Source organism: Hoplias malabaricus, chromosome Y, assembly GCF_029633855.1.
Source record: "Hoplias malabaricus isolate fHopMal1 chromosome Y, fHopMal1.hap1, whole genome shotgun sequence".
In the NCBI taxonomy this organism is placed as follows: Eukaryota; Metazoa; Chordata; class Actinopteri; order Characiformes; family Erythrinidae; genus Hoplias; species Hoplias malabaricus.
The window spans coordinates 79,687,111-79,704,878 of NC_089820.1; the positions used below are offsets into that span (position 1 = coordinate 79,687,111).

Genomic DNA, 17,768 nt, shown 5'->3' on the forward strand with positions numbered 1-17,768 from the left:
ACCACTCACCACCTTTGATTTCAGGACTGGTGTAAATGTGGATTTCCCTCAGCAACTGTAGGAGGAGCCCAGGAGCAAAAATACCAAATCGTACCTAAGCTGCATCCCAGTTGTGCACTCAACACTATTTCAAACTAGTAATTGAGTATGTACTTTGCAGTACAGTCAAAACTGTCATAGTTGAATATAATAAAAAATCCACTGTGCATACTTAAGACCAATTGATGTTTGAGTACTGTAATGATGAACACTAGTGTCCCACAATCCAACGGGAGATGGAAAGGGAAGAGCTTTTCACGTCTGGAAAACTTGGGCTCTATTTCAGGTTTTTATTTACTATTATTATTATTCATTCATTCATTGTCTGTGAGCGCTTATCCACTTCAGGGTCGCGGTGGGTGCAGAACCCACCCGGAATCACTGGGTGCAAGGTGGGAATACACCCTGGAGGGGGCACCAGTCCTTCACAGGGCAACACACACACACATTCACTCACACACTCACACCTACGGACACTCTTGAGTCGCCAGTCCACCTATCAACGTGTGTTTTTGGACCGTGGGAGAAAACCGGAGCACCTGGAGGAAACCCACGCAGACACAGGGAGAACACACCACACTCCTCACAGACAGTCACCCAGAGGAAACCCACACAGACACAGGGAGAACACACCACACTCCTCACAGACAGTCACCCGGAGGAAACCCATGCAGACACAGAGAGAACACACCACACTCCTCACAGACAGTCACCCGGAGGAAACCCACGCAGACACAGAGAGAACACACCACACTCCTCACAGACAGTCACCCGGAGGAAACCCACGCAGACACAGAAAGAACACACCACACTCCTCACAGACAGTCGCCCAGAGGAAACCCACGCAGACACAGAGAAAACACACCACACTCCTCACAGACAGTCACCTGAAGGAAACCCACGCAGACACAGAGAGAACACACCACACTCCTCACAGACAGTCGCCCGGAGGAAACCCACACAGACACAGGGAGAACACACCACACTCCTCACAGACAGTCGCCCGGAGGAAACCCACGCAGACACAGAAAGAACACACCACACTCCTCACAGACAGTCGCCCAGAGGAAACCCACGCAGACACAGAGAAAACACACCACACTCCTCACAGACAGTCACCTGAAGGAAACCTACGCAGACACAGAGAGAACACACCACACTCCTCACAGACAGTCACTCGAAGGAAACCCACGCAGACACAGAGAGAACACACCACACTCCTCACAGACAGTCACCCGAAGGAAACCCACGCAGACACAGGGAGAACACACCAACTATTATTATTTATTTATTTATTTTTATGTTAAAACTGATTTGACAATTTGTTCAAATTTTGTGTTGTAATTATGTTATTTTATTCATTTATTTTTTATTACTAAATAGCTTAACCATAATTAAAAAAAAAACAATTTTCTTATTTTTTACTAAATATTTCCTCTTTTAGTTGTGATGCGTCTGATAAACTTAATCAATGTTAATGTTTTGTAAATTTCTTGTAAAACATTTTGAACTTCAATTTGATTTGTTTTGAAATTTGAAAGTGCTATTTAAATAAAGTTTGAATGATTGATTGATTGATTGAAGTAGTGCCCTACTCACTGCATAGTGCACTTCACAGATTATAAATGTGATACTACCACACAGACACTGCACTGAATGTTTGATTGAATATAAAGTGTTTTATTATCTGACATACAATGTACAATTTTAGTGCAGAGACGCGTTTTATGACGTACAGTGTGGCGCGAGATGTTTGAGCTTCAGCCTTTGGGGGGGGGGGGATGGCAGACAACATGTTAGTTACTGGTGTGGTGTGTTAATATTTTGTGTACTAGCCTGCAGAAAGAAATATATATATATCACACTATTGAGGTCAGTACATATATTCTAGTGTTGGTGTGTAGTGCACAATTGGGACGCAGCCCTAGTGATTTTTTTAAACTTAAATCAGTGAATGTCCCAGTTTCTCCAATAATATTAGAAAAGTACTGTCAGCAGACGAGCTTCAACTTACTCAATGCCAAGTGTCAGCTAGAGGGGTATAAAGGCCCCCGTCACCAACGACGTATTGCCGAATGGCATCAAATCCTCACAGCAATGTTCCAATACCTATCCTGAGGTCTTCCTAAAGGTACCTTAAATTTCCTACTAATACTCTTGACTTTAGAAGAAATGCCAGATGAGCAGGTGTCCACAAACTGCACGGCCATTTAACTTCCATTTAGGAGGTTTGCGTTTAACGATGATGTATTATGACGCTTATAGTTACAAAGATTAGACACAGCTGTGAAGAAACAGCGCCATCTCCTGGACGTGCTCTTACACCAGTCTACTTCAGTAAGGCTTGTGAGAAGCCTGCCATAACATAAAGATGGTCAGTCTAAGTCTAGACATCAAAGAACATTTTCCTGTACGTAGCAATTTTATGTCATTATCTTTATAATGAGTAAATATTACGATATAATGACAAATACTACAAGCAGGATTCCTCCATTAGCCAGCTAACCTAAGCCCAAACCAATAGGGATTTCCCTCATCTCTGTTCTTATTGGACAAGCTTGATTTTGAGCTTATCTGGCTAAACTGAGAAATCCTGCTTCACAGTACACCCCTCTGCTCTGGTAAAGATAGAGCTGTGCTGGCGGAGGAAAATGTTCAAGAGTCAAAAGTGGCCCAACAAATGACTTCGGGCAAAATTTGCTGAGTGCGATTTTCGTGTAGCAAGTGGGAGCCATCCACTAAAGTGCCATTATTCCATGTGGCATGGGCTATGAAAGCTGGAGATATGGAGCAGACCAAGGTCAGAATAATTCTGCTTTCTGGGCTACATTGAGCAGAGTTAACCATGGGCATAATTCTTGACAAGCAAATATATTTAGGGCCATGTTTTAAACAGTTATTAAATTAATAATAATAATAATAATAATAATAGGGCGGCACGGTGGTGCAGCAGGTAGTGTCTCTGTCACAGCTCCAGGGACCTGGAGGTTGTGGGTTCGAGTCCCACTCCGGGTGACTGTCTGTGAGGAGTGTGGTGTGTTCTCCTTGTGTCTGCATGGGTTTCCTCCTTGTGACTGTCTGTGAGTAGTGTGGTGTGTTCTCCCTGTGTCTGTGTGGGTTTCCACGGGTGACTGTCTGTGAGGAGTGTGTTCTCCCTGTGTCTGCGTGGGTTTCCACCGGGTGCTGCGGTTTCCTCCCACAGTCCAAAAACACACGTTGGTAGGTGGATTGGTGACTCCAAAGTGTCCGTAGGTGTGAGTGTGTGTGTGTCGCCCTGTGAAGGACTGGCACCCCCTCCAGGGTGTATTCCCGCCTTGCGCCCAATGACCACCGTGAACCTGAAATGGATAAGTGTTACACATAATGAATGAATGAATGAATAATAATAATAATACCACTTAAAGAACTCAAAGGATCCTGTCACATCACTGTGAAATCTGAAAACGATCCTTCATGACGTGTGGGGTCCACAAAAAATGACAAGAGGACACAGTCAGAGGTACACTGAAGCTTTTATTTGTAAGGCACCATAAATACTTCCTTACTGCAGAATCTCATTCACAAAGAGTTAAATGTAGTCACCATTTTTCTGATTTCCCCCACTTTTTTTTTTTTGTTTCTCTTTTTAAACAAAGCAGTAATATTGATTTTCATAACACAAATGACATACACTTTCTGCCAAGTTTACAGTCAAGAAGTTTACACACATCACAAAATGAGAGCGGTTGAAAAAGAAGTGTTACAAAGCTTTCAAATAAGATTTAAAAAAAAAAAAAAAAAAAAAAAAAAGACTGATAAACTTGATGGAGGGATGGGGGAGGAGTAAAAGAGGGGCGGGGTCACATAGAAGGACTTTACAGTAATGCCCGATTAAAGATCAACATCAACTGTACAAGAGATGGGGAATGCAGCTCATGACATTGTAATTACATCAGCTCCTGGTCAGCCAACAGTGCATCTGGTCATTAGGGAACCACACAGCAATTAAAGGTTACTGTAAAGGAATAATCCAGCCTTTTCCAACGTAATCCATATCTGACACATCAGCAGCATGTGGTCAACAGCCACAATCACTGTGGGACATTGGAGTGTGTGAATATAAAATGATATTTTATCTGATGCCGATAAATACTCAGGATGCAAATATCGGCAATATATCGACCAACCAATGTATCGTCTTACAACTGAAACATTACCCCACATTTGTTTAACCAAATCTGGCACACTCTCAAGGGTTTCAGTCCCTTTCTCAGTACAGTAAAGCTTTTAGAAATGACTTTTTCTGTGGATATCGACCACAGACACCAGATGTCACATAAAATAAGGTTCAAAAATGGCTGGACTGTCCCTTTAACACCACTGATGAGCTTCTTGAAGGAGCGAGAAAGGAAAACAAAATATATCAACTCCCAAAATGATGGTCTGCCCATCTATCACTGCTATATTAATAATGACCATAGGCAGCATCAATAAACACTGTAACTGAACACAATGGCTCTGTGTGTGTGTGTGTGTGTGTGTGTGTGTGTGTGTACACAAAGGCTCTAAACATAAAGCTGATATACTGCAGTCTACATCATAACATAGCTCAATAGTAACGTAATGTCATAAAAGTTGCTCCATCAATCAGCACATCAACACAGCACACACACATCATACTGCCCCCCCCTCCCCCACACACATCATAAATGTAGCTTTATACATACAAAATGTTTTACAAAATTATATGTATATCGATATATCTATATATGTATATAAATTGGCCCTTCACGACATGAACGAACATATAAAACACATACATACTATTCAGTTTGGATAAATCCTCCAGTAGGTTCTGTGCTATTTTGCTTGTGGTTTTAGAATCAGACACTGTACTGTTCTCTGGGGAAGTGACGATCAAGTGCCTCCGCCAAACAGGGGGGGGGGGTACGCCAGAGGTGTAAATGTACCCTTTACAAAAGGTACAGCAGTGGTGTTACAGTCCAGTTGTGATCCCTAAAGGTACATTCCATTCTCTTCTCCAGAAGGAGAGGGGGATCTCTGTAATCTTTCATTACAGATCTGTGTAAAATTGGAGGTGAAACTGGGTGCATAAAATCAACACAATCTTAAAATCTAACACGAATATATAGAACATGGTACAATTATGTTCTCTAATTAAAGGTACAGAGTGTGTTCCCTTGAGGGTACCACCACAGTGAGTCTTTCTGACAGTGTATGAAACCGTTTTAGTTCATTCAGTTCAGACTGAGTGTGAACCGATAACACGTCGCCTGTTTACACCTTGCATTAACATGCGCTTCACATCCGGATTGGCTTTGGATAACTAAGACGCCTCCTCAGTTACCAGATGAGACCTGAACTCCCACGTAAACAGCACACAACTCATTCATTCATTATCTGTAAGCGCTTATCCAATTCAAGGTCATGGTGGGTCCAGTGCCTACCTGGAATCATTGGGCGCAGGGCGGGGATACACCCTGGAGGGGGCGCCAGTCCTTGACAGGGCAACACAGACACACACACACTCACACCCACGGACACTTTGGAGTCGCCAATCTACCTACCAACGTGTGTTTTTGGACTGTGGGAGGAAACCGGAGCACCCGGAAGGAAACCCACACAGACACAGAGAGAACACACCACACTCCTCACAGACAGTAACCCGGAAGGAAACCCACGCAGACACAGGGAGAACACACCACACTCCTCACAGACAGTCACCCGGAAGGAAACCCACGCAGACACAGAGAGAACACACCACACTCCTCACAGACAGTAACCCGGAAGGAAACCCACACAGACACAGAGAGAACACACCACACTCCTCACAGACAGTCACCCGGAGGAAACCCACGCAGACACAGAGAGAACACACCACACTCCTCACAGACAGTAACCCGGAAGGAAACCCACACAGACACAGAGAGAACACACCACACTCCTCACAGACAGTCACCCGGAAGGAAACCCACGCAGACACAGGGAGAACACCCCACACTCTTCACAGACAGTCACCCGGAGGAAACCCACGCAGACACAGAGAGAACACACCAACTCCTCACAGACAGTCACCCGGAGCGGGAATCGAACCCACAACCTCCAGGCCCCTGGAGCTGTGTGACTGCACACAACTCAGCATTTCTGTTTTACCACTGTGTCACGCCCTGTCAAATACAGGCAGAAACCTCCTGCTTTAGCACAGCTGTTGTGGTCAGTGCTACTACTATCTAGAGGAAGGTTAGGACACAAGAGAAAAGTTAAAGTGACTCTCACAGATGCTGAATACCTCTCATTCTTTCACCACCAAAGCATTTTAAAAAATTCAAGGCATTTCTGCTTGCGTAATTGTGTTCAGATTCAGAAGATGGATTCTCTTAAATGAGGTCGCAATCGGTCTGTGATCTCCAAATGAAGCTGGACTGGAGAGATCAGACTGTGATGCACCTTGGGTTGGGTGTTTACAGCTGGCTTTAAGTCAGATCTGAATTTGAGGGAATCATCACAAACCCCATGTTAATGCAAGTTGTGAACAGACTCTGTCATGGGAGAAGATTAAGAATAAATGAACATACCACCATCTAACGGAACACAAAGAAGTATGGCATTTGAATGCACGGTTTATAATTTGGATAGAGACACAAATTTAAATGGAACTTGCCATGTCCATGGTTAATATTATTCTATTATTCCACAATGTTCGATCAACAAATAAAAGTGCATTCAACTGCGATGCAGCGTGTTCTCTGTAGAGGAAACCAAAACATGACCCAAAAACGACTGTACTGAGTGTAGGACCCATTCAGTACAGTACACGTAGACACTGGAGCACCTTACTCTGCCTTCAAGTCCTCCATTCAAGTGGTATTTGATTGGTTAAATGATTAACAAGCGTCCCGTCCATGAACCCTCACTTCAGAGGCATGACTTTTTGTTACTGACACACCCTCAACCGAGTAAATACCAAACTGTCATGGTGTTCATTTACTCATTACCGTATTTCCCCAAACGACTTGAAGGCAGGAGCCCAGGACATTTGCGCCAAAATAGCAAGCACTCAGAGAAAATTAAAAACATGAATTGATATAGTAGATAGCAATTTTTAAAGTGGTTATTCGTTTTTAAAGAATATTATTCATATCTGTGTCTGTATAAGAATCAGAGGACAGACTACTTTCAATCAACGGAAAAAACAAACTAAACAAGGACAGCAGAAGCTTCTTCGCACAAAAGGATGGATTTCAGAAAGAAGCTGTTAGTGTGTACTGAATACATACGGCACAGAGTATTTACTGCCTATAGCTAGCATTAAAACTCTCTCATGCTTTCGGAAAAACTCAAAAAACTAGTCACACTACCACCGACAGCATACAGACATCCGCCTTTTCTTCTTGATTGTTTAAAAGAATTAAAATAAGACGAAATTATACAAAAACAAACAAAAGTATCACTCTTCTGTTATATACAACCATAGGTAGTACCAACTCAACCCAAACTGGACAAAAGGCCCTTCGGTCTCGAGGAAACACTGCCACCGTGTGGTCATACCCCACACACATTATTCAAAAACCACTCCTGTTGTTGTCTTTCCCAATAAGACCTCTGTGTCATCTATAGTCTTTGATATGTATAGAGATTCGGAATATCTGTGAGAGAAACGCTTCAGAATTTAACCCATTAAAGACCAGAATGCAGCCCACACTCCAGTTCTCTGAAACTCATCCCCAAAGCATTGCATCTCTACATTTATCTCAAATATATTTTGTGGACATACTTTGAAAAGACCAGCTGCTCCTCTGTGCTCTAACGTTAAGTTAAACAACTTGTTGTTGCTCCACTTTGGGCTGCTCCCACAAGGGGGCGCCGCCTTGCATCGCCCGCCAACCCCCGACTGATGATTGGCACATCAGACTTGGCGGAGATTTTAAGCCCTTCCTGACACATCCCTCTCGTTTCACCCGGGCTTGGGACCAGCACCAGGAGCTGGGTAGCGGACCTGGATAGACTGGGCAGTGGGGACCCCACACAGACAGTGACCCTGAGCTGAGGCTCAAACCCTGGCTCCCATGGCCCTGGAGCTGTGCAGCTGTGACGTGATAATCACGAGTGACTGAAAAGCATGTTTCAATAGATATAAGGTTTTTATGTTGAAATCACAATTTCCTAAATAACAAGGCGTCTCCCGACTGCTTATGTCACTGCTGTCTGCGCTTGTGTGTAAAATATCTGGTAGGTAACATATAAAAAGTAATCACAATTACATCAAAGACAGCGATATCTAATCTAACAAAGATCACAGTCTGTGACCTTCTTTTTACCACCACTTCCCTGTTGTAATCCAGCTGTTTCTTTTAACTGTAAGATGGCTGCCGCTGCGTCTGTTGCGCACACCTCACCCCTGTTTATGTGAAAGTAATTTCGCTGCAGTGTTGTACTTGTATAACTTTGTACGTGACAAATAAATCAAATCACAATATTCTCCCCAAATCATTCAGCCGTAGATTCCACTGGGTGAACACGAGTGACCTGTGCTTTCAGAAGAGAAGTGAGAGAGCTGTGCACGGCCTAAAAGTACCACAACACACACACACAGACAGACAGATACATGCTTTCTTTCTGCACATCACTGGCATCGACTCTCAGGCCAAATCAAGATGAGCATTTCGCTACAAAGACGATCAATTCAACCGAGGAACAGCATCGTTTCTACTAATCTTGTCTTAATCATTTCTGGACCTTTAGCCTTATTAACACCGCACTGTTTCACATAGTTCTGCACTGCCCATGACTAATCGGAACTGCATAATTAAACACCAGCTTAACAAACACGGCTTTATCTGGAGCATTATTTAGGGCAATTTTGTAGGCCAGACAGAGTCTAGCTCTTTATGTAGGAAACTTATCCCAAGGTAAGTGCTCCACAAACCGAACAGAATCTAGATGATTATTGCGAGTTACTGCACAAGGGGGTGTACTGGGTATGGAAAGAAAAATGAGCGAATAATAAAATCTGCATATTTTCAAGACAGTATTTGTGTTGAGGGATGAGTAGAGTTTAAATCCATACAGTGCTGTTACTTCAGGACAATGACTGGTTAAAAAAAACACACTCGAGAACTGAGTAGAACACGTAGAACCGACGTTTACAAATCACTTTGGTCTAAAATAAATCAGCAACGGTGTGAACACAGCCAGCTCTGATGAGGACTGAAAACAGTCAAACGTAAGAACATTTGCACACAATTTTTAAAAAAATGTAAGCGACAACTGTTTTTGGCAGGAAATTACATCATATGCACTTCTAATCCCTAAAGTTCAGTGATGGAACAGACTGCTAACATGGAAATACCTTTTTAAAAAGTATCGCTCACGTCTTATAAGTGGATGTTTCGACAGACGGCACACGGAACCGCAGATTTGATTCGCACTCGTTTGAATTTGACTGTTTTTATGACCTACACAAACGTGGATCAAGAGTTGACGGCGATTGTCTGGACGTCGGGCTTTTGTTGTGTTTTCCGACAGCCTTTGCCAAATGTAGGAAAATTTAGGTCAAACTTTAACAAACATCTGGTGGTGTCTGAGTGGTTCCAAGAACGGGTACATTTCACAAATCCGTGCATTTGTTGAAGTGTTTAAACGAGAACGAATCATAAGAATCGTTTGCACAGACCCGCTCTCCTGCTTGGTTTTGGCTTAGGATGGCAGCCTGTGTGAGAAAGTGTGGACTCCTTCTCCCACACGTAGGAAGATTTGAGAGAAGGCAGCGGATTTGCAGGAAGCTGTGGTTTTCCAGAGGGTTGGACAATAATAATAAACGCTGGATGAACTCAAACATGGAGCGAGCAGAGGAAGGGCAGATAAGAAAGCAGAGAGGCCCAAGGAGTGGTGTGATGAAATGCAAGAAAAATCTGGTTTCAACTACGAGAACCATAGTGGCGTAGGGTATGATGTGCTAAAAAGTTCCCATATAGATAACAGATGGACTTCAACAGCAGCGTTCGCCTCTGCATCTGTGTTCTTATCTAGGTTTTTAATCTTATACATGGAACTGAAAACATACATGAATTTGTGAGGCTTTGCTGGTGTGGGCTCATGTGGGGGGACTTTAAATCTACGAAATATGAACACTTTACAACCCAGGTCCATGAAGCGTTCACATATTAAAGCAACACTATGTAGTATTTACCTTAAAAATCACAGCTTCAGGATTGTTGTGATGCTTTTCTGAGGTGTAATAGCGAGAAATGAGACTCTGTCTTTGCTACTCCAGGTGTCAGCACTGTAGAAACTGCACTATGTAACTTCTGGAGAAAGAGAGGAAACCACCACCACCACCTTGACTTTCAGGGCAGTGCTGTAAAAATAAATTACACTCTGCAACAGTAGGGGGGGCCCAAGAGCAAACATATTGAATCTTATGTAGGGTTCCTTTAAAACAGAAAATGAGGAAACAACAAGGTAGAGAATTAAGAGCGTGACTAAATGCCTAAGAGCTTTAAATGAAAAAGTATTTTGAGCTGAAGGTGGTGATACTACTAAACTGAATTTGGAATGTCAGAACTGTACTAACATTAAAAAAAAAACCCTGGCATACAAAATAGTAAAAGGATAAAGAAATTAAAGGTGAGACCATTGCAGATAAGTCAAAGAAACATCCACTTTCCTGCCAGTGCCTAAGCTACAAATCTGAGGTGCATAATGCACATAATTTCAACTAATACTTTATGTAAAATATTATTCAGAGAGGGTTCGTGGATCAAAATAAATGTAATATTTCATTAAGCACTGAATCGCTTCCTAAAGAAAACATAAATGAATGGAATGATTATGAGGTCGGAGATTTACTCCCTGGACTTGGTTCTTCTTGGACACTCAGGTTTGTGTGTGTGTGTGTGCTTTTTCTCAACACGTTTTCCAGTCTCAAGTGCAGTTAGTCGGACTTGTCTCCGTCGTCATCACGGTGGTTGTCGTTCGCAGCCTCGCGGGCACTCTTCTCTTCCTTGGCCAGGTGGGCCTGCGAGGCGAGGAGACTAGACAGGGAGAAGAGGCCTGAAGCTGAGGAGACAGCTGGCAGGGCGGGACCGGTCAGGCCCAGGGGCAGAGGAGCCATAGGAAGGGCCAGACCCTGCAACTGAGAGAGCTGGTGGGCCTGGAGCTGCTGCTGTGCATAACACACACAGACACATTGGTTAGAGAGAGGAGCACGCGCACACACCGGAGTTGGCAGTGAAGTCAATGCAGTTGTTCTGATTCTGGTGATGATTATGATACACTCCAAAAGCACACCATGATGTGTTTCATCCTGATAATTATATCATATGTTCACATAGGAGGATCATTACACACACACACACACACACACACACACACACACACACACACACACACACACACACACACACACACACACACACACACACACACACACACACACACACACACACACACACACACACACACACACACACACACACACACAAATATTCACAGGTCCAAATAGAAGACAAACACAAACAGGTTCACACACACTATCAGAGGGTGAAGGCAGGAGACAAAGAGCGATGGAGAGAGAAAAGACAGACAGTGATGGGAAAAAAGATAGAAAAGAAACCCTACACAGGCTCTCAGCCGAATGAAACAGGCATCTTACCCGAATGATGGAGTTCATCTCTGGTGGAGTGACCTGTTTGGCTCTTTCAATTGCTCCTAGAACCTGCTGCTGGTGCTACACACACACACACACACACACAGTTACTTAATTCACCAACAACTTCAACCTAGGTACAAACAGCATATATTTTTATCATATATTTTGACCTTAAAGGCTAAGCACCAGCGATATGAAAGTGTCAAACAAATAAATACAGTGGAGTTTGAGTTCCTAACTTGTGTTTATTGATAGTCAGAAAACATGTTATTTCTCACTAATTCAAGGAATAAGGTTTAAAAGACCGTTGGTCCCCCCCCCCCCAACGGTGTTGGGAAACTCTAATAGGCGTCTTGCCTGTGACGTAGATGGTGGACAACAACTCTAGAAGTTGCACTTAATTTAATGCAAAATGACGAAAAGGTGTGTTGTTTTTGGCTGCAATCATTCAACGTACAGTGGGACATCTGTGAACAAATGGCCCAAAGATCCCAAAATATCCAGAAAATGGACTAAATTTGTCCACTTTAAACGGGCACTTTGGAAAGGACCATCCGCTCACTCCGTTATCTGTAGCTCATTTCACTGGCGCTTTTCCAACAATATGGGCATGTAAGGACACCAACGAAAGGTGTTCAAGAGCCTCTGTAACATGGAGGTAAACAGGGTAAGGACACTCACTTCGCCTGTTTTAGTTGGTGTTAGTTAACGTTAGCTTGACTCGCTAAACTCGGTGTCTCAGATTATACTCGGCTACGTAGCTGCATTACGGAGGTTTATAGTGTCGGATGAATTCGAGTTCGACTTCGATCACATTTACAAGAATAACGGTACCTCTACATTTGAGTTTAGCTTATTGCTAGGCTAATGTCATGAATTATGTTGGTTATTTAGCTAGATACTGTCATAACAGTCAGTCATAACGGTGTTTTACCGCGGCGTTGTTCAGCTGTTGTCCACCAGTGACGTCACGGTCGCGTTCAAGAATTTCCGTAGCGAGCTCGGGTTTTTCCGTCAATTTAATAAAATTGTCAGTTTTAAAGCAAATTAAGCTGCTATTTTCATTTTAATTCTTACTTATATCTGTCAGTAACTACAATAATGTGAAATATTCATGGAGGTCCATTAAGTGGTGCTTAGTGGGGAAAAAGGGAAAAAGAGAATTTCGTTCATTCATAACTGAAAATTACTAATTGTATATTAATTTGCAATATTAAATTAACGAAACTCCCTTTTTACTAAACGTAGAGTTACTTTATGTACTGCACGTCAACATGCATCTGTACCGTCTGAATGCACTTGGCTAACACGTGTTGTAATGGTGAGAGTGAAGAGGTCTGGTGCCTAGTGGAGTTTTTACCTCTTGGGACAAGTAGGGCAGCACCTGAGCACAAATTGCATTCAGCCTCTTCACTATTTCAGCCTGAGGAAAGAACACAGTACTGTTAGACACAAACACACACAACAAGGCAAATGGTGGTTGTGTGAAATTCAAGGCCTGAGAGATATTACAATTTTACAACTAAATAAAAACCAATTAATTTATAAGAAGATGAGAATACGGACTGATACCATTTGGATTATAACATTTCACTTCCATTGTTTGCTTTGTCACAATCACATTCCTGACACCCTACACATAAAATATTCAGAAGGATCCTAAGGAATGGTCAATGTGATCCTTAAATGGTCAGTGACAATAAAAAATAATTGGCAGCATGGTTCGTCCACAAGGAGCCACCAAATCAGCTACCAACCAATTTCGCAATGTCTTCCAAAACCTATTCCCTGAATTATTAAATTGATTAACGTATGTCAAACACCTTGAATTTCAATAATCATAGGATGAATAACAATTATAAATAATGATAATAATAATAATAATTATTATTATTATTATTATTACAAAAAGCCTAAGCTCCTTCAGGAAGTTACTGAATTTCTTGAATTTGATTTTCAGCCAAAGAACATACAACTCATTTTCAATGGAAGCAGCTTAAGTTACAAACAAGTCTCTGGCTTCACAGACAAAGCCAATATAATCTTATAATGTACAATATCATTTACATTCATTATTCATGAGCTGTGTCTTGATTGCCCATTGCTTGTGTGTGTGTGTGTGTGCCCTTAAAACTGAGGCATATCTGCATTTTGCAGCGTTAACACAACAGAACTGCAAAGTGCTTCTATAACAAGTATCTAAACTACCCATTTTTATACTGTACCCATCTCTATATAATGTGTGTATACATTAATATACAACATGTTTATCTGGCATATTTCTGAAGACAGACAATATACACGCACACTTACACACAGGCGCGCCACTAAAACTAGGGCAGCTCAAACACATTAAGGAAGAAAATAGTTTGGCTCCAACAATAACCAGCTAAAACACCCCCTCGGCGCAATACAGCAGACTCTGGGAGGGGGGGATGAAAAAAAAACGGGAACACAAGAGAGGAAACATACAAAGCAGAGAACACAGTCTCTTACCTGTTTGTGCATTTCAATGTTGAGCCCATATGACATCTCATAGTACTGTGAAGACAACGGACACAAGAGAGGGCAGTGTGAGAAGGTGGTCAGTATGATATATCACTTTTTAGGAAGTAAAATGTAACTCTTCTCATAGAGTCCATTAACAACATCATCAAATTGAATTAGTCAAAACTATCTGTCCAAAGCTGATCTTTTATTGAACCCTGTTGTTGTAACTTGCTGATAGCAACATGATTCCAAAATATAATCATTCCTACTCTGAAAACCAGTTCAGTTTCTCCTTTGGTTGAATGGGATAAATGCTCTTCCAGCTTGGCAACAGGGATATGTGTCCAGAGCTTGGACAGGTCAATAGTGTGTGCAAAAAGATATAGCCACGATGTGTACACACAAATACGCTGCCAGTAAGCCGCTGAGCAGGATTCGCTGTATTTGCTCACTCTGACGAGAGCAGGATGTAATGATATGGTAATATGAGTCCAGCCAGGCTACGGCCAGGTCCAAATAAGATTAACATGGCAAATTGTCCAATTAGGAGCACGCTAAAAACACAAGCACTCACCAAGCAATCAGATTAGTGTGTGTGTGTGTGTGGCTATAGCTCATAGACGTTTATATCACCAGGGGTACTTTAACCCTTAAAAATCCCAGTTATCACAGGTAACAAAAGCGAAAAGCATGATGTATATTGACTATTTCTCACGCTAAGCTTATTGAGAACAGACGGCAGAGAATGTGGACGACCTTGCACCACGTTTCAGTACATAGGAGTCATTTTATTATTTGATAAAAAGTCATTATACTGTTTTTGGAGAAAGAAAAAACATCCTAAATATTTCTGTCATCGTCTTTTGGCGGCATACACAAATCAGGAGTGTAGAATCAGAGCTGTCCATATTTAATAGAGCATTTTTCAGTTAATTACATAATAATATAATTATTATAATTAATTATATTATTATATTATAATATAATTATTATATATATATATAATCACAGCTAGGAGTGACCACATAATGTGATCCCTTGGTTTGATATTGCTGGTGTCTGAGGTCATACTATTTAGGAACCCTTGGTTTAATAATACGGCAACAGCTCTGCCCCCAAGTGCTGCGTTCACGATTAGAACGTACACAGAAAATGCCAGTGTACCACAGTGTTCAGCATTCAGTCAAAAGTCCAGTTTCCTTAACATCTGCTGTCAGCGACAGACAATTACCATGGCAACATATACATGGCTACATGACAACACCAAGGCGAGTTTGAGGTTGTTTCATTGGGCTCTTGCTTTCGCTCAAAAACCATTCTGTCTGAAATCGACTGAAGGAAAATAAAACAGCAGTAAAGAGGCAGAAAGGAGAAACACAATATATTCAACACTTAGAAATCAAGTTAATGATATTTTGTTGTTTATTCTATTTACATAACTATTTGTGAATATAGAATTAATTTAACCAGCTATACTACTGTTCTGTGTTGATGGAAACAAACAGGAAAAGTACAGACATCAAAGAATGTCAGCCATGACCGAAAGAGAATGAACATTTTTTTGCACATTCAATTCCGTGATTAAATAATTCCCATACTTCCATTAAACGTGGTACTGATTAAAGACACAGTAATCTGCATTTTCAGGATTTCTGCACTTAAAAAGAAAGAGCTACAATAATGTAAGTGTATGCCAAAGGGAGGCAGAGGAGGATTTAAGGGTTTAAAATTATGCATGACCACGTCCAGTGGGTAAACCTAAAATGCACACAAGCAATTCAAACAAAGGAAACAAGACCTGGGCCTTCTGCTGAGGCTATAAACACTTTGGCTGGAGGGCAAAATGGTGATGAATTTAAAACCAGAATACGCCTCTTATATTCCCCCAGGATGCAGCCGTTATGTTGATACACTGCTGTAACAATACTCACTCCTATTGATCGTTTATGGGCTGATCAATAAGTCTGCACACTCTTTCGACTTCACTTTTAAAACTAATCAATACAACGTTTCAGTGGGGAGAGAGGAAAGCGCTTACGAGTTTCACGGCAAGAGAAAGAGTGATGCAGAAACAGAACAGTGTGGGAAACACCTTAATACTGACAACATATGGGAATTAAACCGGAATAAAAGAAGGAGAATAGGGGGAGTAAAAGAAGGTGAAAAGAAAAACAAGAATAAAGAGAAAGCACAAAGAGAAACATAGCTAAAGAGAACTAGAAAGAACCTAGAAAGGCTTTACACTTGGAACACTGCAGTGAGAATTTAATTGCATTCAGCCAGATTAACATTAGTGAAGTCATGAACTGATTGCGGATATTAACCTCTGGATCACAAACGCCACTTTGACTCTTTCTAAAGCTTTAGCCCAATGCTAACTGTAGCCGTTACATACTGCCAGACCTTCGGCTCATGTGCAGCTACTTAGTGTCCTCTTCATTAATATACTGATGCCTCTGGGCTTATGGAACAGGAACATATGGGGGGGGGGGAACAACACAGACATGTATAGATCAATTCAGATTATTGATCTGTGGTCCCAATCAGACTCGAGCCCATATAATGAACATAGAGTGACCCTATCCCACCCCACACGGGGGGAATAAGGATGTGCCTATAGAATTATAGAATAATCCAGAGGGCTGATATGTTTATGCATCATTTTCCTATAGAAATATCTGCCATTTGCAGCCTATAAATACAGATTAGATTGAAAAAAAAAATGCAGGGATATTCCTTTAAGGTCTTGAAAAGGAAGGTGGGGGTGTGCTTTAAAATGGTCATTTCTGGGGTGATTTCCTGACCATCATGGTGTTAATTAAAAGCCCTAAGCCCACTGTCCTGGTCAAATAATCCATTAATCTACACACAGGGTAATCCTTGAGTGCTAGCAGACTGGCTGCAGCGTAATCATTCAGATGGATATTGCAGACGGCTCCTGTTTGATGAGCCTCCAGTTCATGCTGAACTCCTTGGGTGCAATCTGCAGTTCATTCATAAAGGAATTACTCACCATGATGTAGTGCCGCTGCATCTCCGATTTCTCAGTGGCCAGCTTATCACACTCCAGCTTCAGACTGGGCCAAGAGAGGGCAGGAACCCACACGGAGTACACAGGAACAAACACGGGCGCGCGTACACACACACACACACACACACACACACACACACACACACACACACACACACACACACACACACACACACACACACACACACACACACACACACACACACACACACACACACACACACACACACACACACACACACACACACACACAAAGAAAAGAGAGAGGGGAGGAAAAAGAGACAGCTTTACAAGATTGCTTGCCAAGTCAGCACATAGTGTAATAGAAAGCAAGTAAAAACTAGGGCAGGCCTCAACATCATTTTACAGGCTTTGGATACTTGGATTTACAAAGGAGTTTTAGTATTTTTTTCAAACTCTTATAATCATTATTATTATTACAAATTATTCCTTAAAATGAAGGTCCAAGGCACTCTGGTTGTTGCAGAGGCGGCACGGTAGCGCAGCAGGTAGTGTCGCAGTCACACAGGCCTGGAGGTTGTGGGTTCGATTCCCGCT

At 42.0% G+C, this 17,768-nt stretch overlaps 1 protein-coding gene across 2 annotated transcripts in view; it reads right to left on the reverse strand.

Moving 5' to 3' along the window:
• Nucleotides 1-3,548: 3,548 nt before the first annotated feature.
• The window catches only part of LOC136678058 (TLE family member 5-like), a 31,553-nt gene continuing 17,333 nt past the window's right edge, over nt 3,549-17,768 (reverse strand). Inside the window, exons 3-7 of one of the 2 annotated variants that reach the window (XM_066655857.1) lie at nt 17,193-17,256; nt 14,186-14,230; nt 13,050-13,112; nt 11,693-11,767; nt 3,549-11,200 (exon numbers count right to left, since the gene is read on the reverse strand). In XM_066655857.1, the coding sequence (XP_066511954.1) occupies nt 10,973-11,200; nt 11,693-11,767; nt 13,050-13,112; nt 14,186-14,230; nt 17,193-17,256 (475 nt within the window). In that variant the 3' untranslated portion in view covers nt 3,549-10,972. Of the gene's footprint in view, nt 11,204-11,692; nt 11,768-13,049; nt 13,113-14,185; nt 14,231-17,192; nt 17,257-17,768 lie in introns of both variants that reach the window. The other variant, XM_066655856.1, reaches the window with a different exon arrangement.